We start from the raw sequence: 25441 nt of genomic DNA, 5'->3' as shown, positions 1-25441 counted from the left end.
CTAATTAGAAACTCCAGTGGCAACAATTCTGTCTTTATATGACTGGACAGATGGAAGACTGAACAGTGTTGGCAGAAAAAATGGAGGGGAGTCATTAAGGAGTTTGAAATATCATCTGTTCTTCAAAAACAATCCCAGAAATACCATGTTTATATATATATATATATATATATTCCTTTACTGCACTCACACCAAGAACCTGCTGGCTCAGAGACATTAAAGCCTGACCTGAGTTCCTATTGATCAGCTGAGCATCTAAGGAATTGCACTCTCCTGAACCTTGCAGGAAAAGGGGCCTTACCCAGGTTTACCCCACATGTACCAGCCTCGAATCATCCACTGCTCCAATTATCGCAGCCCAGTGAACGTGTGCTGACCTGGTTTGTTATTGTTCACCAGAGGCTTCCAACCTCAGGTTGCAAAGTTCAGCTGCTGCCTGGGAACTCACAAAGTCTCCAGAAGTCAAAACGGTGTGCAAAAAGTGCCAGAAACAAGGCAAGGGATTCAAGTTCATGGAGTGAGGATAAAAACTTTGTGGTGTGAGTGGGGAAGAAAAAATAAAAAGTAACTTTGTATGTGTAGGTATGCTCAGCTAGAACTCAGTAAGACACTGTAATTAATGTATTCAAACAAACAGAAGATTCATCAAAATCCTGGTTTGCCATGATCACTACAAACAATATTTAAGGGAAATAGGTATAAAGTGGCATAAAATAGGTACAGAATGGCATAAAATAGGTATAGAATGTAATAAAATAGGTATAGAATGGCATAATGCTCCATGCTGTTTTCTGAACATCCACCTAGGACACGAAGGCATTTTGTGAATTTTCCCCCATGACAACCCCTTTGTTTCCCTTTTCTCTTTGCAGTACAATGATTATGTTCACTTTGTGGAGCCCTGTTTTAAGGGTATCCTGGTGCAAGCAGACAGAGATAACAGAGAGGTGAGTACAGCCCCTCTCAGTGTAACTCAGGGAGCTGTCTGCATGGAAGCAGAGCTGGGTTGGGATGTTGAGACGTGAAATTCCAAGGACAAGGAGCAGGGTTTGCATTTCAGAAGCCAGCAGCAGTTCTGGCTCTGTGGCTCACCCTGCCTTACACCAAGCAGCAGCCACAGCTTCCCTGTGTGTGTCTCCACTGCTGCACCATCAGCAGACCTAGCCCAGACTGCCTGGTTCAAAACTGTGTGCAGAGGGCAGAAAGTCTCCATCTTAGAACCTCCTGAGCCCTCAGAAATGAGAATAATCACTTTCCTGGTGAAAATGTTCTCAGCTGGCCTGATCCTTCATCAGCAAGCTCTCTCTGAGGAGGGGCTTTGCTGCTCTGACCCAGGAGGGTTCAGCAGCCCTGATGTGGTCCAGCCTGTGCCCAGCTGCTCCACCACCCTCCTGACTGACTGGTATTTTTACCTTCTCTCCCTGTTTTTTTTTTTTTTGTTTTGTTTTTTTTTTTGTTTGTTTTTTTCTTTTTTTCCTCCCCCTTTCAATTTGTTTGGTTTGTATTTCTACATCCCCGTACGCCTTCAACAACCAGAGTTCTTTCCCAGATTAGCCCTAGGTCACGGGGTATGACTGCAGAGGGTGATGCCTTCTGCAGTGTTTCCCAAAGGATTCCCAAACATCCTAGACACTACCTTGCAGAGAGGGTTTAATTTAAGCAGATCAATAGTGCTTAAATCATAGACAAGCATTCAATGTTTTTTTGTTTTTCCCCATCCTGTTGATTTTGGGTGCACAGGATGTTTTGGGTTTTTTGGGTTTTGGGTGTTTTGTTGTTCTTTTGGGTTTGTTTGGGGCTTTTTTCCCCTGAAGGAGCAGATAAGGGAAAGCCAGATTTCCAGCAGTTGTGTGCCTTCCATGATCTTACATGGATTGTGGGTGGCTCACCGTCCAGAGCCTGAGAAATGCAGTCCTGCTGGAGCTGCATGGGCACAGCCTTTTCTGGGCTACCCTTTCCCCCCACTCAGAGGGAACACCCTGCCTGCAGCTCATCCCTGGGTTTTGGTCTTTTCCTCTCTTCCTGCCAGCACTTCAAGCAGCTGGTGGAGGAACTGCAGGCAAAAGGAGTGGGGACTGTGAACAAGGCTTTGACAGAGTCCTTCAAAATCCTGCGAGAGGTAAGAGTTGGTGCTGGTGCTTGTGTGGGGCACAAGTGTCCCTGGCCACCCCGTGTGGGTTTTTTACCTTATTTTCTTCTGTTAGAGCCAGAATTAACACATGGGAGTCACAGTTTCATATCTGGACTCAGTGTTTATTAATTCTTATCTATGGCACAGTCTCATGAGTTGTGAGCTGTAACTCACAAAGTAGAAAATGGATCTGTCTCTAACCCTTTCCAAGGTCTTTTAAGCACAAATTGTCCAATAACGAGACGACACCTATATTATTTTTACTTTTAACCCAATAACCAACCACCCATGGAAAATCCAATTTGGATTTTTCTATCCAATTACAAAACACCACCCAAACCCATGGAGAAGAAGTTGAAAGAAGGGCTGGCCTCCACCCTAAATACTCCATCTTGCTTTATATATATTACCATATTCTAAACCCTTAAACTCCAAGTTTTGCACCCTGTGATATCACACACTTCTACTCAAACTCCACACCCGCAATCCCAGTGCTGTCACTCAATTTTGGAAGCCTTTTCCAAGCCCTCAGGTCAATGCAGTGTTTGCCTGGGGGTCAGTGCCTGTCAGCACAGAAAGCCCAAAATTCTCAGCTTCCAGGGTTGCAACACCCCTGCATTCCTCTCCTCCCTCAGGGGGCTGCAGTGAGGAGCAGGCAGGAGCTCATGTCATGGATCCCAGGTTTGTGACCAGCTATGCAGGGCTCACCCATCTCAGGGGAAGTGTTGGTTTGTGCATAGTGTCCACAGCCACCAGTCCCTGCCCAGGAGGGATCAGGAGCCAGCAAGACTTGTGGCCTCAGGAGTTTTATTTGTAAGCCCCACAACTGGGCATTGCCCAGACACCTTTACAGATAATTTATCTGTAAATAAAATGCACCTCATCAGCTGAGGGCCACAATTCTGGTCTTAAGTAATGTTATTAGTGAGCAGTGATGATAATGAAGACATGCAAGATTACTCTGCAGATTTATTTCAATGTCACTTTGCTGAGTATCAGTGCTTGGGGAGAAATCACAGGTACAGGAGAATTAATCCCTCTGATAAGAGCCATAAATGATTCATTGCCTCATATGAATGGGAAATTCAGAATCCTGGAGGTAAACACACAATTTAATTCTGTTTTTTAAGGAATGGTGAAAAGAAAAAGGACCAAGAAACAGCTGAACATCCCCGGCCCCTCATGGCACTGCCTGTAGTGGGACTGGGGATCAGAGAATCATAGAAGGGCTTGGGTTGGAAGGGGCTTTAAAAGCTGAGACAAAATTTATCCCCCACTGACCTAGATGAACCAAATATACCTCCAGGGAGAGAGTGTTGCCCATGCACCCCAGTAGACTAAGGTGACTCAGTAAGAGAGCCACTGCAGTAAGAGAGAAGAAACTCATTGGTGGTTAAAGAATTTATTTTTCTCTCTATTTAGCATTAAAAAATGCAGTCAACAATTTCAGTAGTCATCACTTATCTTGATTCTTGTTGATTCTTTCTTGCTTAATGAGCTCTAAACAGCTCTGAGATTGCTCTTGGACAGTGCAGCACCCAGTGGTGATAAAACCTTCTGCTGTTATTCACTCACGAGGGGAAGGACTGCTTCCCTCCTGCCTTTTCCTGTCACCTTGGATCTAGGGAGAAGGCTCAGGCATCCGAGCACCTGCAGATGAGGAAAGGTGTAATTTCTGTGCCTTGGACATAAAACAGAGCTTCACAAATAGTATCTTCATTACCAAAGAAATGTGTGAAACAGGGTGCTTTAGTAGTAGCAGCTGGAGCACCCCAGGCTCTGCAAGTGCCACAGCTCAAGGCAAAAGGGAGTCAAGTGCTGGTGTGGTTTAAGGGCTCTCTGAAATCATCTCCTCCAGTTTCTTACACATGTGTTGGTAATAGCAAAGGAAAACGGCTTTCATCAAAATCTGTGCAGTCACAGCCAGCAGAAAGGGGAACTTCAGTGGTGATGCCTTGCAAAGGCTGAAACAGAGACTGGACAGAACCAGAGAATAAAGCAGATATTTATTGAAAGGCCTCCAGGATCCACCTTGGGCAGGACAAGAGCCTGACCAGGGTTACACCCAAGGTGGACCCAAAATGGGCACAAAATGGACAAACAGTCACCAGGTCTCACACTTTCATAACTTTTGGTCCATTTCCATATTTAGTTGTCCAATTCCAGCTTCAGGTGGTGAGGTCTCATCCTTTTTGTTCCTCCCTCCAGCCCACCCTTGTTTGTGCTTTTGGGCTGAAAGTTGTCCTTGGTGTGCAGAAGGAAAAGGATTTGTTTTGTGTCCCTGCTGTGTGCAGAGCTGAGTGACACTGAGTGTGAGCTCAGAACTGCACCCCTGGGCAGCACAGAATATGAAATACATGGAAAATAAAACTTAAGGCATCAGTGGAATTGCTCACCCCCTTCTCATCAGCCAGAATTCCCCCTCTCAGCTGTTGCTCACAGCCTCTCCTGTCATTGCTCACATGAGCACATGCAGGAGAACGAAAACTGCGACATCACGCTGATGAAACAGCCTTTGCTGATTACAATACACAGCCTGGAATAATATCTGTAATGAAAGTGGTTGCAAAATTTCCCTGGTAATTTTCCCCAGTCCAATTGCTCACAGAATTAACAGCCCAGCAGAGACCTACTCGATGAGGTGTGAGTAGCAAAGAGGGGTTGAAGACGAGCCCAGACCTCTCCCTGTCTTTGTGTTCCTCCATTATGCTCTGGGGGAGACAGGGCATGTTTTGATCTGGGATGTGATTTGCAGACCAGTGTCAGGAGAACAGTTAGCCAGAGTCCCCTGTCCCTCTCTGCCAAGCCCAATAAACCACTTGAACTCTCCATTTCAATTTAGCCACAAACCAAGTGCTTTCACTAAAATATGCATCCCAGGGAAACCATGGACTTAAGCACACATTTATGAATGACTTCATAAATTACTTCATTATGAATTTATGACTTCAAAATCCTTTGGTGCAAACTGCTGTCTTTTGAAGTCTTTTCTTATTTATTAAGTTTTAATCCATCTCGCTGGTCTCTTCCTTGTTTCAAGAAGCTTGGCCTGCCTTGTTCTCTCCCCTTTTTCCTGCAGGATTTGTACCCATTTGTTCTGTCTGCCCTGAAACACCATCCTCCCGACAATGTGTGAGTGCTGCAGCTGAGAACTATCAGGTGCTAAGCAGAGCAGAATAATTGCTTTCCCTGTTTTACACACCGTAGTCCTCTTAACGGGACGTCAGACAACAGCTAAGTTGTTTTTTCCAGGCGCTGTCACATTGTTAATTCCTCTCCAGCTGATGTGTCTCCGCAGCCTCCCTCCCCAGGCAGTATCCACCCTCCTCCTCCTCCTCTGTGTTCCAGCCTCTGCCTCTCCTCTCCGATGTGCATGTGTCCTCCTTTCTCAGGATACACTCAGAACAAGCATTTTGAAAACTGCCGCTTTTCCCACCCCGTGGAGGACAAGAAAAGCCAAGTTCTGCTTCCAAGGCCACCTTGGAAGAATGTTTGCTCTAACCACCAGGCCGATTTAGTCAGAAACCTTGAGGTTAATTAGGTGGGTCATTCCAGCATAGCTATAGGTGGAAAAAAGATTATGAAACTGGTTAACAGACTGGATTTCAGTGAGACATAAAATTCTGAGTAACTTGAGCAAACTGGTGTCACAAAAAGAGTGAACCTGGGTGCTGATTTAAGTAAACAAAGGCTTGTGGCCTCTCATGTCTCACCGGTGTGTACTTCATTTACACACTCACAAGATGCATGTGTTACTAGTTTTTCTAGCACCATTCTCGATGTTTAAGGACAGTTTATCCATCCATTTGCTGTGTTTTCTGTCGACTCCCTCTTCATCCTTTGGGATCTTGTATAGTCCCAGTCAGGTCTCAGCCCATGAGGCAAGGAGTTCAGCTACACCTTCTGCAGTTCTTTCCCTTCATGCTGAGAACAGATTATTCAAATCCTTTCAATTAGTTTTTTTCTTTAACCCTACCTCTTTGTGACCCTGCCTCTAATTCATTCATTCTTTTCTTAGTTTCTTGTCACTTCAGCAGGTACCTAGCCATTGCAATATTTTACTTTTGATGATAAAGGATGGAGGCTCCAAAGAATCTCTGCCTGACCATCTCCCTCTGGTTTTTATCATCAGGCATCATATTATTTTTATTCTCTTTCTTGCTTCTTCTCTGAACACTTAAAAATTGTTTCTTGATTCCAGTCACATTTTTATGAACCTGGATTCTACAGCATATTTTTCAGGATATGCAAAGCTCAGAATTTCGTATTTACCAGTTCCTACTCTTTTGCTTAGTGCCCTTTCTCATTTCTCCTTTGCTGGCTTTGTTTTCTTGCCTACTGCTGATTTTCTCCCCATGCACTCGGGCATTGCACCGAGTTTGAATTTTCAGTACTTCTGGAGGCCATTCCTGAGGCAGTTCTCCATAACAATGGGGCAGGAGGAGATGGAGAGGGGCTCTCAGTGCCCTGGTCAGGCGTGCACACCATCAGCACAGTGCCTGCACATCTCTGGGCAATGCTGATGGTTCCTATCGCTGCTCTGGGAGCTCTGAGCCAGCCTGGAACTGCAGAGTGAAAGGCAGTGAGCAAAACAGAGAGTACAAGAGACTGTGACCCTGAATTAATTAGATCATCCTGTTAGTGCTGGCAACGTGACTGAAGTTACGCAGGAGAATACACAGCCCTGTGCCTCCTTCACTGACCCAGCTCTAGCCTGAATTCCTTCAGACATCTCTGCTGTGGACATGTTATTCCTCATCTCCCCTTCTTTCACGCTCCTGAGACTTCAGTCAGAGCAGGGAATTATGCTCAGAGCTTGCTGTGAATGCTGTCAGATCATTTGCTACAGCTGCAGCCAGTCACAAAGGACCTAAAAACCAGGGATTACCTCTTGTTCGTTTGTTTTCTAAATCTGTCTTTTTAATCTCCATTTCTATGACACTGATGATCTCATTTTCCCTGTTGAAAATATCATCTACTCCTGTAATTAGAAGATTGTTGGTTCTGATACAACATCTAATTTCTCAGTATCTCAGTATTATGAGCTCTGAAGTAAGCTTCATGAAGAGATCTTAGGTAGTTTGATGAAATGGAGACTTTCATTAAGTGTTAATTTAATAATAATCTACACAAACACATTGTAGATTGCAACAGTTTGGAATAAGCTGCTTTTGTAACCACCAGGTTCATATATCTGTGATCTGAGCCTCATTCTGACAGCATCTCAGGCACCCTGAGCCTCCCTGGTGGACGCTCACACTGTTCTCTCTGCTAATCTGCACCAAATTGATCTCTGTCCTAGAAATACCTCACTTGAGGCTCTGGTTTTTTCCTACCTGCTGGTCTTTAGAACAATCCCATGTGGCTCTCACCTGCTTTTCTCCTTTGGTTTGCTCCTAAGAGCATCCTGTGCTCATTCCTGCTGCACACCCTCAGCCTTTACTGCCTGTCTCCCCTCTGAATGTGCTGCTGTGGGGATACGAGAGAGGTGGAGCATGTCCCAACACCTCATCCTGACTAGGTGTTTCACCTGAGAACAACTAGTTAGAAATGCCCCCAACACAGGACCCTTCTTGTTGGAACTCTGGGGGCTGAGAATTTGAGGCTTTCTGTGCTAAAAGGCACTGACCCTCAAGCAAGCACCACATTTGACCTGATGGAACAGTTCTGAAATTGAGTGATGGCACTGGGGTTGTGGGTGTGTGGTTTGAATAGAATTGTGTGATATCACTGGGTGAAAAACTTAGATTTAAGATTTTAGTATATAGTAGTATATACGGGCCAAGATGGAGGATTTTGAGAGTTGTCTCAGTCCTTCTTCACCTTCTTATTCTTGGTTTTGGGTGGTTTTTTCTAATTGGGTGAAAAAGGTCCACATTGGTGGCCTTGGGTGGTCATTACTGGGTCAAAAATATAAATGAGGTGTCACCTCATTATTGGGTGATTAGCACTTAAATAACCTTGGAAAGAGCGAGAGGCATCCATTTTACTTCCATTTTCTCCCTTGTTAGTTAGAGCTCACAACTCCTGAGATTTGTGCTAGAGATACGAATTAATAAACACTGAGTCCAAACACAAAACTGTGACTCTCCTGTGTAAATCCCAGCTCTAACACGAAGAAAAGAAGATAAACCCCCACACCTTCTCACTGTGCTCATCTGTCCTGGCTCTGGTCAGTGACACCAGCAGGGGCACAGCCAGGGAGGGTTTTGTGCCTGTGCTCACTTAGAAGCTGTGGAGTCCGTGGTTCCTGCAGCAGAGCTACAGGCACTGTGTGAAGCTGGAGGAGTCAGGACTGATAACACAGACTGATAACACAGATAGTGGCACAAGGTGACACGGTGACATTGGGACTGAACCCTGTAATTTCATTATAAGGGACAATCACAATGTAACTGTGGGGGTGCTGAAATTTCTGGGGAAATCTGGGCTTGGAACTGGCTTTGGAATTCATGGTTATGGTGTTGATCTGCAGTGGAACCACAGGACCAGCCACGCTGGTAAAGGCATTTGTCTGTCATAACATCACGTTACCAAACCCCAAAGGAGCTGGGAATTGAACCCTAAACCATCTAAAAACTCCCAGTTCATGGTCTGTGCTCTTGTTCTCCCATCCAGGGATTTCATTCTATGCAATTAATCTTGCCACTTGGATACCATTTTTCTCAGTTATAACTATCCTCTCCAGTTTAAAATTGCTGCTGTTTGATGTAACCTCAGTCACCCCTCAGTTGGTCTCCTGTATACTCTTCATCTCGTGCTTTTGCCTCACATTAATCTTTGTTAGCAGCAGAGCTGTTGTCTTCTCTCCTTCTTCCCATAATTTTTTAGCTCTGCATCAGTTTCTGTGCCCTCCTCTGCTGATCAGGCTTTTCCCTGCTCAGAGGACAGCAGACAAGGAGAAGCACAGAATGCCACCGAGCTGGCAGCTGCAGCCAAGTGGCTGCTCAGTTCTGTCTCTGTGATGTCCTCAGCTGCCTCTGCTGCTTGCTTTACCCTCAGCTCTCTAGAGCAGGTACCTGAGGCATGGGGAGCACAGGCAGCAGGAGACAGGCAGCATTCCAAGGCTGTTTCTCCCTGGCTGGACAGGCAGGTTCTGGCTCCCTTGTAGAGGAGCACATCTGTCCAACACCTCTGCAGGTGCCCTTGGGAGCACGTCAGTGTTTGTCCCAGAGTCCTGTGCACCTCTGCTCTGCCTTAAATATCACTTCTGCATAGAGAGCGGGTCATCTGTCATGCCAGTGCACAGCCTCTCTATGTGGCACATCCATAACCCTTCCCAGCTCCCATGGCAGTAGCCTTCTTTTTTTCATATGCTCCTGCCTTTCTTTGCTGTTCTTTGGCAGATTGATGGATTCACCCTGAAATAATGAGTTTGATTTCCCACTCCTCTCACATTTTCTGCCACAAAAAGTGACAGTGCTGTCAATTCAGAATTGCCATGTTTATGGTCAATCTGTAGTTGTTTTGCATAAACTAATGCGACTGTGCAAGATGTGAAGCAGCAGGGAATCACACCCTTCCTCCACAGCACTTCTTTGCTCCTCATTATTTTACTTCTGCAAAGCCTCCTGTGTCTGCATGTGCCAGGCAGGGCTGTATAAATAAAAAAATCTACATGCAGCATGCAAACACACAATCCTCTTTCTGAGCAGCGTGAGGTTTGCAAGTGGAAGTCAGGATGTGGCCCACAGCAAATAAATAGAGTGCAGTTCCTCAGAAACAGCCTGGGCTGGGCTAAGCTGTGCTCTCCCTCTCTGCTTGCAGTTCAGAGAAGCTGGCCAGGGAGGTTTGTGTAACCAAGCCATCATGCTGATCACTGACGGAGCCGTGGAGGATTATGAAGCTGTGTTTGAAAAATACAACTGGCCCGATCGGAAGGTTTGTCTGGGAAGGGACGGACAGAAAGGGAGGGGAAAGGTGCTGCTTTGTTGTGGTGGGAGTGGAAGAGCATGAGCCAGAATATGAGGCAAAGCCCAGCATTCACATATTCCAGTATCTGAACACCCATGGGCACCTACCTGAGTGTAAATGCAAACAAAGCAGCCAGGCAGGAGCCTGCTGTGGTGATTTCTGAAGTGAGGGGATTACAAATGCACATCTCTAGGTCAGAGAAGCTTTTCTTTTTCATATACTTTGTATTCTAAAGGTGTGGGCAATCAAAATGCCCTCCTGATAAGATTATCAAGACTGAGCTGAGTATTTCCAAATTAAAAACCAACTTTTGCTAAGAGTTTGAATCTCATGCAGGACTGTTTATAAATGGTCCTGGTCAGGAAAGGTTTGGCTGTTCTGAGTTCTTATGGTGGCCAGGGGAATGATCCAGACAGTCTCTATAGATGCCTTCTAGCCCTATTTACTCTGGTGTCTGTGATTACAGGCTTGCACTGGCAGAGCTGGCTGTGAAAGTGGAATAGACCACTGCTCATCCTAAACCCTCCTGATTTATTTATTTGCCTCATCCCAGCTAGCAGCCTTGCACAAAGGGAGAGAAGCAGCCTATTGGGGGACCAGAGCAGGGGCCTGTTAAAACAGTTTGTTTCAGGATTGCCCCTTTTGTTGGTGGTCAAAGAGAAATGGTAAAGCTCTCTCTAAATTATTCATGTGGCCAGCTGTTCCCCTGGGTAAAGGACTCCTGGCAGCTATAAACTTCTCTGCATGGGTGCCTGGCAGAGCTGCTGTCATAAAATCAAACTGAATTTGCACTTTTGCTTTGCTATTCAGATGATCCTGGGCGCTACTTGGCTTTCTGGGCTTATTGTAATTGGAAATTCAGTTCCAGGCCACAAAACAGGAAACAATGGCACGAGAGGCTCCTGCCTCTGTGTGAAGGCAGAGCTATTGCCCTCACCACACTCACACCAGTGGAGAAGAGGACGCCAAACGTCAGCCATGTGGATTTGGCAGCACATTCCAGCCTAATTCTCCTTCCTTTGCATCCTCCCAGGTGCGGGTGTTCACGTACCTCATCGGACGGGAGGTCACCTTCGCCCCGAACGTGAAGTGGATCGCCTGCAACAACAAAGGTGCTGTGCAGGAGCCCAACCTCCCTGCACCCCTGCCCGGCTCACCCACCGCTGCTGGGGCACACAGGCCCTTGCTTGGAATTCAAGCTAAGGGAAAAGCAGACCCTGCTGTGCCTGTATCGTTACAGTTCAGGATGGCTCATGTAACATGTAGAACTCCAAATTCTTCAGAGGGCTTATAGCAGAGTTAATTGAAAGACAGATTCTTTTATGCAGTGTTTTGGTACAATGAATAGGATTGGTCCTTTAGGGTACCACCTTTCTGTAAACATCTCTACCAGTAAACAAGTTGGAAAAAACACCAGGTGTCAGGAGGATGGTATCTACAGGGATTGTTTATAGGGATTGTTTTGGGTTTCTCCTCATGATTTCCCAGGCCAGACTGAGAGAGTTTTGTCCTTGGCTTTCCCACAGGCTTCAAGGCACTGCCTGGAGCCTAAGAATCCATGTTCTGACCACTGTCAGTTCCCACATGCCTGTGTCCAATGAACACAAGTCCTCCATGCTGAGCCACCACGTTTTCCTGTCGCTGTGCCAAAGGACACCATGACCGAGATCCACGCTGGCTGTAGTCCACCTAAGTCCCCTGTGCTTATTGTGTCCCAGTTGCTGGCTTTTGACAATCTGTCTAAAGCTCTGTCAGAGAGCCTGACATCTTTTGGCTGAGTTATAAAACAAACACTGCTGCTCTAAAGATTTGAGAGCAATTTTTGCAAGGTCTGCAGGTTACCCCCTGTATCCTGGCCAAATTTTTTGTGTGTAAGTGATTTTCACTGAGGTACCAAAATAGCTTGTTAATCCCACCCCAAACCCACTATTCTCTCTAACTGGCATGAAATTACATGAATGAGAAAATCCATCCACAGTAGGTGAGTCACCTCTGTGCATTTGGAGCCAGTTAAAAAGTCAAGTTAGCACTGTCAGGGTCTGCAAGAGTAAAGGAAGAAAGAGAGAGGGGAAAAAAAGCCATCTATGTTTCAGTATGACCTGGCCTCTGGAGACAGCAATGCTAGTTATATCTGTGCCCTGTTTGAACAGGGAAAGGAAGGGAAAACTAAAGCTGGGTGTTAGGTACAAACTGTTTTCCAGCAGAGCATGAAATGCATGGGAACATTTGCTGCTGAAGACAGTTGACAGGAGAGTTGCTGCCCTGTAGAATGTCACTGAGCTTAGGATGCTCAAGGCTCAGCATTCATCTAATTAGTACTGTGAATTACACGTAATATTTTGAAACCTGTTGGTTTCAGATCATGTATTCAGCCAGGAGATCAGTGACAGAGAATTCAGAGTGCTGTTGGTTTACCATAAAATGTCAGAATGCTTTCTTCTGAATAACCAGGTAACAAAAATGTGCTCTTTGCACTTGCTTTCTCACTTACCAGATTTGAGCTGTGGAGAGGGCTCCTCCCTGATTTTGGTCCTTCTGTTTCAATGCACTGTAGAACTCTTTTGATCCTTGTTTTTGAGCACACTAAATCTGTTTCCACACCACAAAGCTTATCAGAACATGAGCCCAGGAACAGTATTTTCCTGGTGATAGGGAAGTTTTCCATCTATCTGACATATTCCATCCTATACCAAGTACAGCCAATGGTGAGAAGCAGGACACAAGAATTCCCATGATATTACTCTGTGTTAGCACTCCTAACCAACAGCTACTTCTGAGGACCTTTTGGTAACTTGAGAACATCCTTCCCCTGTACTCTTTGTTGTAGTTTTAGACTTCTGTGGGTCCAGCTGCAGGGACAAAGCTTTGGAAATAGACAAGTTGCACTCTTTTACTCTGCTTCCAGTGTGTAGAGGGAAGCAGTTGCCATCCTTGGATGTAAAGCTAGGCAGACTGAAGAGTGCTGGAAAAAGTCTGGAAGAGGAAGTGGGAATTTGGTCTTAATATAAAATAGGGCAGGGCAAGTGGGTAACCTGGTGAAAAACTTTGCTTGTGTATGTTTGGCCTTCCAGACTAAATGCAGTCTGATTAGTGGAAGGTTTTTCCCAAGACACAAAGCAGCATTTTGCATCTGCTTTGCACAAATGTGGTTTTATCGAGACTCTCATCTTATATATTGCTTCAGCATTTTTAGAAGAACAGAAGCACTGCTTTGAAACTCTAGATTTCCACAGGTGCTTCTGGATCCAATGTCAAGACCCATTTTCCAAAGAGCAGGCTGCCCACCTGGGTAGATATTTGGCTTGCAGTTTTCTAGCTTTGCACTCATTTAGAAGCAGGGGAGATGTATCAGCAGAGTGGCTCACACCTCTGTTTCTCCCTGCAGGCTACTACACTCAGATCTCCACGCTGGCAGATGTCCAGGAGAATGTCATGGAGTACCTGCACGTGCTCAGCAGGCCCATGGTCATCAACCACGACCACGACATCATCTGGACTGAGGCGTACATGGACAGCGCGGTAAGTACCCCCAGCACCAGCCAAAACCTCAACAAAGCCCTCACATTTAGGTAAAACAAGCCAGGATGTGGTGGATTCATAGAGATCACTGGTCTCTGGCTCTGCTGAGACAGACAATATTCCTTTTCTGCTTGCTCCTGGAGCTCAGGGGTGTGTGCAGACTCAGACATGGACCTGCAGTGACTCCGGTGCCCAGGACTAATCACACAGGCACAATGTCACCTGCAATGTGCTTCTAGGCAAGCAGGTTCCCTTCCAAAGGATTATTCACACAATAGATTGTTCGTGGTTCAGGGCAGGGTCACAGAGACTGATTCCCTCCAGCCCAGCAGCTGACTGCAGATTGCTTGCTCCTCAAAGATACACATTTCAGCAGAGGCAGCAGGCTCACTCTTTCCTTCCTTCAACCAGCAAGACCTCACTCACCACAGTAGTCCTAACCCCAGCCCTGTGGGCTAAGGACACATTGCAAAGGACCACTACTTTGTTTTCTTCCTGTGGGAAGACACTTGCTCAGTGAGGGTGACGTGGAATATCTTTTGCTGCATGAGCTGTGCCAGATGAGGGCTGGGGCATGGTACTTGAGTGTACTAATCGAAGCCTCCAGGAATGCTACTAATTGCCCAGGAAGTTTATTTGATCAGCAGACTGGCCACCTCTGGCACTGGTGTATAGGGTCACACTCCCCAAGGCAGCCACAGGCATTTGTTTGCTGCACATTTTATTTCTGCATCTTGTGTCTTGTCTCTTGTCTTGTTCTCTTCCTCTGTCCCAATCTCTCCTGTCCTTGATTCATTGCTCCATTCATGTATTCATTCATGTGCTCATCCATGTCTCTCACCAGCTGCCCCAGTCTGAGGAGGTAACTGCAGCCTGTGTTTTGTGCTTGTGCTGTTTCCCTTGTGGCAGTGCCAGCCCTCACAGCCACAGCCTGCCCGTACATCTGGAGGGGGGTGGGAGGGATGCTGCAGCACTCAGAGTCCTCTTGTGTTGGCAAGAAGAGGAGAGGGAAATGCTGGATGTACTGGAGAGCTGTGCTGTGGGTTCAGAGCAGGTAGGGCTGTCTGTGTTGTGCAGTAGTTTGATTCACCTGATCTCTTTTCCCACATGTCCAATAAGTGGAAGAGAAGTTTACTTGCTGTATGTTAGTGTGAGTGCTGCTGTGAATGAGAAGATTCCACAAAAAACCCAACCAGAGAAGTAATTCAAGCTAGCAAGTCCAAATCTCCATCAAGTGGCTAGGTTGTTGACTTGCTTCTCTGTGGCTTCCAGCCTGCTCTGTAACAGGGTCAGGAGGTCCTTTCTTGCCTTGCTCCTCACCTCACCAAGCGAGAGGTGGAAGGAGTGATGCTACTGGCAACAAAGGATTAGAGTCTTTTGATAGCTAGGCATTTTGGGGAGACTCCTTTGCATATGGCTTGCCTGTTTCACTTGCTCTCGTGTGCTTTTAGAGCATCTGTCCTCTGTGGAATTTGGAACATCTCTTACCCATTACTCATGCATGGCCTGTAACCCTCATAGAGAAAACTCTCTATGGTGTATCTGTTTGGATCATGACTTTGTCTCTTTTTCCTGGGCTTAGGTGGTTGGGTAACGGGTGTATATAAGTAGGCTTTGTGTGTATTTGTGTCATTTAAATATTTGTCTGTGGTATTTCTCATTTGTGGTATTCATATGTTTGTGGTATAGATGATACCTTGTTTGTGATTTTGCTCGTATTTGTGTTGCTTTTCTCTGTTCTGTGCTTCTTGTGTTGGTGGTTTTTGCACTCATTGTGTAAGTGCTCATGTCTCCACTCATAAAGAGTGGTGGGTATAATTGTGTCACCACTTCTACACATTCCTGTCCCTTCATTAAAAAAACTCTTCTGTGCTTTTCACTGGCTTCCATCCTCACCACCCCACATGAGCATGCATCCATCTCACAACCTCTTGGACACAGAATATTAACAAGTGCTGCCATCTGTTTCCTGAGAAGTGTGGGAGGCCCGTTGCAGTTCACATCTGGAATCTTGAGAATTGCAGTGACTGCACTGGGGCTCCCTGGTGTAGCATTGAGGCAGGATTGTAAAATGCTATTTTGTCAGATTATGCCCTTTTCTGACCTAGAGATGAGGCAACGGAGAGGCGTTTTAAAAACTTTTATTTTATTTTCAGTCTCATGTGAAGGGTGAGACAATACAGATGTTACAGTTCACGCCATCCCAATCAGAAGCCAAACTATTTCCTAATTACAGTACATTGTAAGTGTTTCTTGGCCTATTAGCTTTTGCCACTTTAAGGCTGTAAATGCCTTAAAGCAAATAATCTAAAATTACCCTTCTGCTCCCTTCTCAAAGTGTCTCCTTCAGAAGCCACTCAGAGCAGGCCACAGGAACAGCCATTTCCAGTCCATGCACACACACACACACCTGAGAGGAGGAAAGACAGGAAGGGCCTCCTCTATGATATTTTCCAGCAGGGTTTATTTCAGCATGCTGAAGGGATCATGGCCAGAAGACCCAGACCATGTGGTGCTCAGGGGCTAAGTATGGGGTCAGTGGGCAATGGTCTGAGGGCACAGGGGCAGTACAAAGGGTAAAGTAGCCTAAAGAGGAGTATGAGGGATGAACAATTGGGGAAGGCAGAGTTAAGTGACCAATGAGGGAAGCAATCCAGGGTAAATTGGCAGTAATTCTGCAAGACACCATGACGGAAGTCTTCTCTTGCAGCCTAGGCAGGGAACTCTATGGTAAATCTTCCCAGGGCAAATCCTGGAAGTTTCCCTGAGGGGGGTTTTAGTGTTCCCACACTCTGGGGTGCTGCCCTTGCTAACACACTGCCCTTGGTGTTGTTCTGTGGCAGCTCTTTGCGTCGCAGGCGCAGAGCCTGCTGCTCATGACCACGGTGGCCATGCCAGTGTTCAGCAAGAAGAACGAGACGGTGAGTAAGGCATGGGTTCTGTGACCCTCTGCCCCACAGGGGACAGCAGGACAGCAGTGGGACTTGGTGGGGTGGTGTTATGTTTATCTTCTTTTTGCCAGAGTCGGGATTAAATGTGCAAGATGGTATCTCTTGTTCGGTATCTCAGATGTTTATTAATTCTTATCTTTATTACAGTCTCACAAACACTGAGTTCTACAGCACTTCTAGCTCACAAACTAAAAATTACCTCCATCTCTCTCTCTACAAGGCCTTTTAAGGATAAACTGTTCAATTAAGAAATGACACCTAAATTATTTTTACTTTAACCCAATAACCAACCACCCATGGCCCACAATGTGGATTTTTCTGTCCACTTATAAAATCCCACCCAGACTCATGAAGACGAAGGTGAAAAAGAAGGACTCAGCCTCTGCTCTAAATCCTCCATCTTGCTTTATATATATTACTATATCCTAAAATCTTAAACTCTAAGTTTCCCACCATGTGATATCACACACTTCTATTCAAACTACACACCCATAATCTCAGTTCTATCATTCAATTTTGGAAGCCTTCTCCACGGCCTCAGGTTAAATGCAGTGTCTGCTTGGGGGTCAGTGCCCATCAGCACAAAAAGTCAAGAAATCTAAAATTCCAGTAGGGTTCTAAAGCCAAAGGGCCTCTGAACCAACATCCAGCCCTTAGGGAAGGCAGCAGACCTCTGGCAGGGTGGATGGGTGGTAATTTATCTGTGAGAATGACAGTGTCATTTCTTTAAAATACCCCTTAAATATGACACTTCTCCTTGTTTTATCTCTTCCATTTTCAAACCCAGCCTCGTTTACACACCCTGAAATTTTAGGCTGGAAGAGATCATTACCTTGTCTAGTCTGCATTTTATTGCAGACCTTTACATCCCACAGTGATGAGCCAAATGCCCTGATTTTGGCAGAAGTGTCATTGAAGAAAGGCATCCAGGCCCAAGCTCTGTCCATCGTGGTTCCTAACTCTTCATGAAAAACTGGTGTCTAAATTCAGCTTTTAATTAGTCCGATCTCACCTTCCTGTCATAATGGCTTCCTCAGATTAAAAAGCCTGTACCCTTTAGTAAGTTCTCATGGGAAGCATCTTCTACACTGCCATAAAATCAAACCTATCTTGATACGATTAAAAAGGTTGAATTATTTAGATAGTTTGATAAAGGCATTTCCTCTGGGGTTTGAAACCCTTTGGACACTCTTTTCTGTAGCATTTCTAATTTCTCAGCATCCTTTTAAAATGGAGAATGGTACCTTAGCAGTGCTGTACAAGGGATAAACTCTTCATCCAGGTCCTACAAACAGTTTTCTGCCTTCTCCACCTGGGGCTGGCTGTAGCCTGCATTAGCACAGCACTGCAGTGTGTGTAATTTTTCCATAGTGCTCTCCAGATGCTTATTAAACAACCAGATCCTCATGTCATGGAGGGGGGAATTTCCTTTTTTCTAGGTTAACACTTTTGTTAACCTAAAATTTGGTTTAGTTGGCCCACTTTATCAACCCATTCATGTTGGTCTGCATTATTTTCTTGACCTTATTGGTATTTACACATTCTGAAAGCAGGGGTTTGCCCTCAAAACTTATTTTCAGTGATTTTATGTTACTTCTGAATGACAGAAGTTAATACTGACTGGTGTTGTGTAGAAATACTCTTCTCCATAAACACTGGACTGACCTCTTGGGACTTTCTGAAATATGTTAATTGGTTTTGAATAACCCCTTTCACACAAGCCTAGAGGGGATGGGTGAGAGACAACTAGGAGGACAATGATGTGTTTTCAGGTAGAAAATTACCCAGGTTTTGCTTCTGAAAATGGATTCTCCTTTGTTTTAAAGCGATCCCATGGCATTCTTCTGGGTGTGGTGGGCTCTGATGTACCACTGAGGGAGTTGTTAAAACTTGCTCCACGGTATAAGGTAAGACTGAGATAATGAAATCGGTTCCTTCATACAGCAGAGTCACTGCTCACACTTCCATGGGCATGACTGAAAAATCACTTCTCTGCTCTGCAGGAAAAACTGTGAGCATAAGGGAAGAGTTGCTGGATGCGGTGGTGTGTGGTTTCTATATAGCACATGTGAAACCATTCACCACTACAAGCTTTTAGGCTGCTTCAGCAACACAAGGACTGGGTGATGCACTAGGCTGGGAAAAGGTCATGGAACCTTTGCATCCTGATGGTCACCAGCCTAGATCCCTCAGAGATGACGGGTTTCATTCTTCTCTATATTAGAAGAATTAAAGTTCTGTATCCTGTTCCCAGTGGACAGGAGTTGCCATGCCAGCTGGCAAAAAATGCACTCGTTTCACTGTCAATATTCTTAGCAAAAAACCTGAGGGCTGAATGGATTGTGGAGAGCCAGCTCTCCTGTCATGCCTGGAGGTTCCTTTCTCCAGAGCAGCATGATGGTTTCTTGGCAGGATAGTGAACAGAAAGTTGGCTCTCACTCTCTTTGTGCTGTACCTGGATAGACTATTTGCTCTCCAGAATTGTTAATCAAAAAACTTTCCATTAACTCCGTGTTCAATGTATCTTTTTAAAAAAAAGTTCATCCCTAGGAAATTGCCCCAGAGATGCACTGTTTGGTTTGGTTCCTGCTGGAAATTCCAGGCAGTGACCCTTTGTTCAGTCAGTCTGCACAGCAGGAGACAAACGAGCACATCCAAGGACCACCAGGAAATCTGGCAATTCCAGCCAACATTTCAGGTTTTTGGTTTCTCTTAAATAACTATCAGACAGCTACTACCAGTGAGGCAGTTGTCCAAAATCTGATTGCTGAAGACTCACAGGACTGAGAGTGCTGTCAGAAGCTGTGAATTTCTGTGGCACTTCCAGACATGGATGCAGGGCAGCTGTAGGAAATGATCCTGCAGACAACCCTGGAACTGTGAGTGTCAGGGTGCCTGCACTTAGCATGCAAAGCTGCCTGGGTTGGGTCAATTTTTATATAATTATTTTCTGCATAAGAATAATGCTTTTCACCTCCTTTTCCCCATGTCACTCAAAGAACAGATATACAATAATTTTTTCTTCTGGGCTAAAGAGGGTCACTGTTCTTTCCTCCAAGCAGTGCCAAGAAAGGAGGGGAAAATAATTTGGATTTCATTATATCAGTGGCAGGACACATCATCTCAGAAACTCCTCCAGCTCCAGACCAGTTTGGAAACCTAGGATCCTCAGCTTGAATTCCCTAGCATATGGGCTCCAAAAGGACCAGTTCCAGCTTTCCAGACCTCTGTAGTTTGTATATTAGTGATTGTGCTTTTACTGGGCTGGGAAATTTCAGCTTTAATAGGCCAGAAAAGAAATTTGCTGATCCAGTGTCTTGGTTTAATTCTTGCCACACTAACTTAAGCCAAGCGTGTTTTTCAAAAAACTGCTTCACACAGAGACGGTCCAAGGTTTTGGTCTGGGATGTGTGAAATACAGAACTGATTCCCTGAATGCACAGACAGATTGTAAATTACTTACCTCCTCACCTCCCTACCGGTATCCCTAAGGATTGTCTCTATAAGAAAATAGAGTTGCAACTTTTTTTTTGAAGATAGAAACTTTATCCATCGTTGTTTTCCTTGAGACACCTCTTGTTTTGGCAAGCACAGGCTATCTGCAGGTTTTTAGCGACTCAGGGTGTAGCTGGAATTTGCATTATATATGGGCTTGAGCTGAGCAATTGCTCTCTCGGAAATCTCTCGCAGATCAGGTCAGCCAGTGTCTGCTCTTGTTAGATTATGCTACTCCTTAAAAAGCATTTTAAGACTCCAGGCTTGTACAGTTGGCCTGGGTTAGGTCTAGCCTTGCCAACACTGAAACATAACACAGAGCTCCTCTGAAGGCTGAGCGGGTTTCCAGGGAAGCCATCTGTGAGATTGCTGCTCACTGTTCACTCTCTGCTCTGCAGGGCAGTGATGGGCACACAGAGCTGTCACCACTGCTCTTGTGCTCTGTGCAGCATTCCCCAGCACTGCCCATTGCCCGTGCAGCTCTGCTGTGGAAGGCTGTGAAAAACAGAGCTCACTTTCCTGGTAAATATTAAGAAATAAGTTTAATAATAAAAAAATAAGACAATTAGGAAACAGATTAAGCAAAAGGAAGTATGGCTGGCCAAGTCCACAACCTGCTATATCAGAGACATTCTTTAAGTACCCTTTCTATTGTATCAATCTGTTGAATATTCATATTTTTTCCATAAACTAGTTTCCATATTCCAGGAACTGTTTTGCATGGCCCCTCCTTGGGTTCACCTTTTTAGAGCCTGAGTGTTTCTTGGCTGTGTTCCTCATTATCACCTCTAGATTGGGCCTTGGTCCACGCTTTCTTCAGATGGTAGATGCTGATAGCTGGTGTATCAATAGCAGAGTCTTCTTTACATGTTCACTGGATGTTTTCCCAACCAGACAGTTGAAGCAACTACTATATCAGCTACTATCACTATGCCTAATTTTCTTTACTAATAGCAGAAATAAAAACTTAAAACCTGACCACCAAGTTATTAATCATATAGCACACATCTTGTGAAAAGCCAACTTTATAATATACACTTATAACAGGGCTCTGTCTGCCTCTGGGTGCTAACTGTCCACGGTGACAATCAGACTGTAGGAGGGCGTATATTTCTGAATGTGTACACAAACCTGCCTGCACATCCTTTTGTGCACCCAAGCACAGACAGAGCAGACAGATACCCGCTTTGGGATGGATGCCAGTTTCTGCTGGCCTATACCTTTACAAGGAAAATATTTCTCAGCATTGATGGTGCCAGCAGCACCCATTACACAGCAGTGTTTGTAGCTAAAGCACAATTCTGCTTATTCTAATGCCTCTCTCTCCAGCTGGGTGTCCATGGCTACGCCTTCCTGAACACCAACAACGGCTACATCCTTTCCCACCCAGACCTCCGTCCCTTGGTACGTAAAGCTGTGCATCTCAGAGCCTTTGCTGACTGAGCACAGGGACTTTCAGTGCTGCCTCTGATTTCTTCGGAGGTTTTGAGCTGTGAAGGCCGCCAGCCTCTGACACACAGGCACGCAGGCCAGCTGGCTTCATTGCTGGGATTTTACATTTCAGACATGCACTGGTTAGCACAAATCCACCTGCTCACAGCTCTAAGCATTGCTGTGCCCACCACAAGAGAAAGCTGCTGTGAAGCCCCATGGTGGCCTTGTCTTCAAAAAGTCAGCTTTGCCCAGGAACACAGGCACCAGGTGTCACTTCAGTGTGTGAAGAGAAAGGACACGCCGTGTCTCCAAGGAGGGGCAAGGCAAAGCCAGGCCAGAGCGCTGCTTTATCCTCCCACTGTCAATTGGACTCTCCCAGCCGGATTCACGCCTTCTCCTCACCCCGGGGATTAGTGCAATTTGCCCTCTTGCGTCAATTAGCTCTAGGTGAAAAGCCTCCCGTGAGTGGAGTCAAAGCCTGACTCCCATCCGAAAAGATCTCCTGCTGGTATTATAATGGTAATGGGATTATATGCTTAGCTGCAAGGAAAAACCTGATTTCCCGAAGGCAAGGGTGTTGTACCGATCTGTTTAGGAGAGGGAGGCCATAGCCTTTACCTGTAAGTTCACCTGTAGTCCTGTCTGTCCCACTGGAACTCCCTAGAAATATGTGACATGGGACCAAGAAGAACTCGCACAAACTCTGCCTTCCTAGTCAGAGAAGAAATTAGAAATCCCCATTTTTCAAATTCCACACGAATTCTCACAGGGTTAGTTTTGGAAGTGATCTAGCCACTTACTTGAATCTTTTTCTTTTTGACACCAGTATAAAGAAGGAAAGAAACTGAAGCCTAAGCCGAACTACAACAGCGTAGATCTCTCAGAAGTGGAGTGGGAAGACCAGGATGAAATAGTGAGTGTCAGAAAATGGATTAACCATTCTTGTAGCTTCGTGTGCCTGTATGGAAGGTGGGGGTGCATTCCTGTTGTTTTTCTGTGCCTGACTGGCACTGACTAAGAGAGATGGGTGGTTTACAGGAGGACAAAGCATGAAGCTCCCCTGCCAAGTACTTGTCTTCTTCCCACTATGAGATTTCCTTCTCACGGAACAAAGGAGAAGTGCTGGGAGGAGGACGAAAGCACTTTGGAGAATGCTCCAGGGACCAGTCTGTGTGTACAAGGCCCTAACGCTGCCTTAATCCAAAGCCAGAGTAGTTTAGGAGTGTGGCAGTGCCCTGTGATGTCACTCACACGTGCAGTATGTGAGATACAGCTGAAGCCACTCAGCTAAGGAGATCAGGAACATTCATCAAGATACTAGAGCCTGCAGTCACTACTAGTAATAGACACAGAGGATAAAGGACTCAGACACTTGGGAAAAAAAAATCCAGAAACCACCTCCTTGCACAGGTGCAGAGGCACTGAAAGCAATAACTGACCAGAGGGAAAAGATAAAAAATAAAAATCAAACCCAAACCTTTTTCTACTGTCTTTTGAGCAAAATTATGAACAAGTGATGAAAAAGAAACAGCATGCACCTTTAACAGCTGCACAGTGCTGCTTTGCATGTCTAGGACCCCAGATAAAATTGGAATATAGAGAGGTTCCTCTGTGGCTGGTTTTATTTTACTCAGAACTAGGAGGAAACAGATTCTTAAATTACTAAGATAAGAACTGAATTTGGAGTAAGATAGAATTAGCAGTGAGACACCTGCTTCTGGATTACAGGGGAGACTTCTGAGATAAAGGGATCTGATGCTACAGATATCCACTTAAACAGGTAGGACAAACAGAGCAGCAAGACGATCGAAGTAGCTACTGCCACTAGTGTAGGCCAAGTGTAAAGGCAACATCAAAGGAATTTGGGAGGTAGAAGAGTCGCAAATCATGAAAGGGAACACAGCAGAACTCTGTAACATGGAAAACAAGACAAAACCAAAAGGTTTTACATGCAGTGGAACCACCAAGATGCAAGTTGTCAGCAGCTTTGTGTAGGTTCACTGGTCTCTTACAGGACTTTGCTCCCATTGTAGTTTTCTGTCTCACTGGAGCCACTTTTAGAGCAATTCCTCTTTGCCTAGTTTGGTATTTTTAAAAAAATCCAGGAAATGAAAGAAATTTGCTTTGCTCTCATATTTATTTGGCTAGTGAGTTCCTGTCTGACCATCTGACACTGACACCTGAGTGCAAATACAATACCAAGTGTAAGGTTTCTATCCATAGGCCATCAGAGTAAAACTATCCAGAGAGAAAAAAAAAAATCACGAAACCGGCATGAGAAACAAAAGCCACTTTGTGTTCCTGCACTGCATCTTCCAGAGGAAAGGAAGGTTGCAGTGACAGAGGGTGCAGAGACATTCAGTGACGTGAGCGATATCTGCAGTGTGACTTCAGCAAGTCTAGAGGCTCTCAAGATACACCCACTGCAGCAGAAAGCTGCCAACATTTCAGCACTCAGATTTGTAGCTGTGGTATTAGATCAGTGACAGACTCAACAGCAGTTGAGTATAATCTCAGTAACACTGATAAGCAGCACATTCAGGCTGGAAAAAATACGCCCAAGTGTTAATGATGTGTAATACAGCCGGCTGCCAAATGAAATGTGGGAGAGGGAAGTTGGTTGGCATTGTCTGAAAAACACCAACTGATGCACAGTGCTGCAACCTGCAGCCAGGCAGCAGCAAGGGTTTGCAATGCAGGGGTGTTCACAGGGTGAAGGGAAAAAGGGGAAAAAGGAGAGGGACCAAGGGTCTGGAGGGGAAGCCATACAAGGGGAGGCTGAGGTCATTTGGTCTGTTCAGCCTGGAGGAGGCTGAGGGCAGACCTCATAGCGATATTCAGCTTCCCTGAGAGGGGAAGAGGGGGCAGGCACTGATCTCCTCTCTGTGGTGATGGTGCTAGGAGCCGAGGGAATGGCCTGAAGCTGTGCCAGGGCAGGTTTAGGTCGGGTATCAGGGAAAGGTTTTTTCCCCAGAGGGTGGCTGGGCACTGGAACAGCTCCCCAGGGCAGCGGGCACAGCACCAGCCTGCCAGAGCTCCAGGAGTGTTTGGACAATTCTTTCAGGTAAATGGTGTGACTCTCGGGATGTCCTGTGCAGGGCCAGGAGCTGGACTTGATGATCCTTGTTTCCAATTCAGGATATTCTATGATTCTAAACCCAGAAGCCATAGCAAATCCTGCAGGCTGTCAGACCAGAACTGAGAGTTATGCTGAGGCTCTGGAAGAAGGTCAAACACTCTTAGCCAAAAAGGAGTAATAGTACCAGTCAATGTTTTCATTTCCAAGATGTGGGCCTTGGGAAACATGAGCTTCATATTCTAGGTCTGTAAATAACCCACATCAAACAGCCATAATAAACAACACCATGGCCTTGTAAAGCCAGTGCAGTTGGGACTGGCTAGCACCTGAATGGAGGCCTGTCTCTGGAAGTAAGGAAACAATTTGTGAATGACTAAGTTACTTCCCACCTATTTTTTTTCTATCCAGCCTGAAGCAATAGTCTTGATATGCTCTGGCAGGCTGGATGTGAAGTCAAAACCTCTGTACTTGTGGAAAAATTTCCTGGATCTTTCTTGCAAGAGGCTGGGAGTCACTGTGAAAATTACATTTTACACCTTTGGAACCTGGGTTGAATAAAGTGGTCTTCTCACTGCCTACCCTGCTCTCATACAGCCTTGCTTTACTGTGCTAAACAGCTGCTTTGCTGCACCTCAGAAGTGGTGCTGAATACAGCCTGTGATTTATAAATCAGTTTTAAAAATGTCAAAGAGCTTTGGATTCAGTCTGAGGGAGTTAGTGGGTTTCTCAGTTTTCTCCTCTTCCAGGCTCTCAAAGCACTGTGCTAATGAATTTCTGGCTGCCAAACACTGAAGTCTGTAACTGGGACTGGCAATTTCATAGATTCCAGATCCTTTCTTTTTGCTAAAAGACATATCAACAAGCTTTCAGGATAAACTATTACTATTCTGTATCACTTATCAGCTTGACTGTCAAGGA

At 45.4% G+C, this 25441-nt stretch overlaps 1 protein-coding gene across 1 annotated transcript in view; it reads left to right on the top strand.

Moving 5' to 3' along the window:
- CACNA2D4 (calcium voltage-gated channel auxiliary subunit alpha2delta 4) overlaps positions 1-25441 on the top strand; it is a 125699-nt gene that overhangs the window by 17135 nt on the left and 83123 nt on the right. Inside the window, exons 9-17 of the mRNA XM_066320233.1 lie at positions 873-947; positions 2030-2119; positions 9899-10012; positions 11079-11157; positions 13431-13564; positions 16408-16485; positions 18342-18422; positions 21340-21414; positions 22271-22357. Coding sequence (XP_066176330.1) covers positions 873-947; positions 2030-2119; positions 9899-10012; positions 11079-11157; positions 13431-13564; positions 16408-16485; positions 18342-18422; positions 21340-21414; positions 22271-22357 — 813 coding nt within the window. The remainder of the gene's footprint in view (positions 1-872; positions 948-2029; positions 2120-9898; positions 10013-11078; positions 11158-13430; positions 13565-16407; positions 16486-18341; positions 18423-21339; positions 21415-22270; positions 22358-25441) is intronic.

The sequence above is a fragment of the Sylvia atricapilla genome, chromosome 5 (assembly GCF_009819655.1).
Source record: "Sylvia atricapilla isolate bSylAtr1 chromosome 5, bSylAtr1.pri, whole genome shotgun sequence".
Taxonomy (NCBI): domain Eukaryota; kingdom Metazoa; phylum Chordata; class Aves; order Passeriformes; family Sylviidae; genus Sylvia; species Sylvia atricapilla.
Note: the sequence above shows the minus strand (reverse complement) of the source record. Positions and strands in the feature narration are given on the sequence as shown.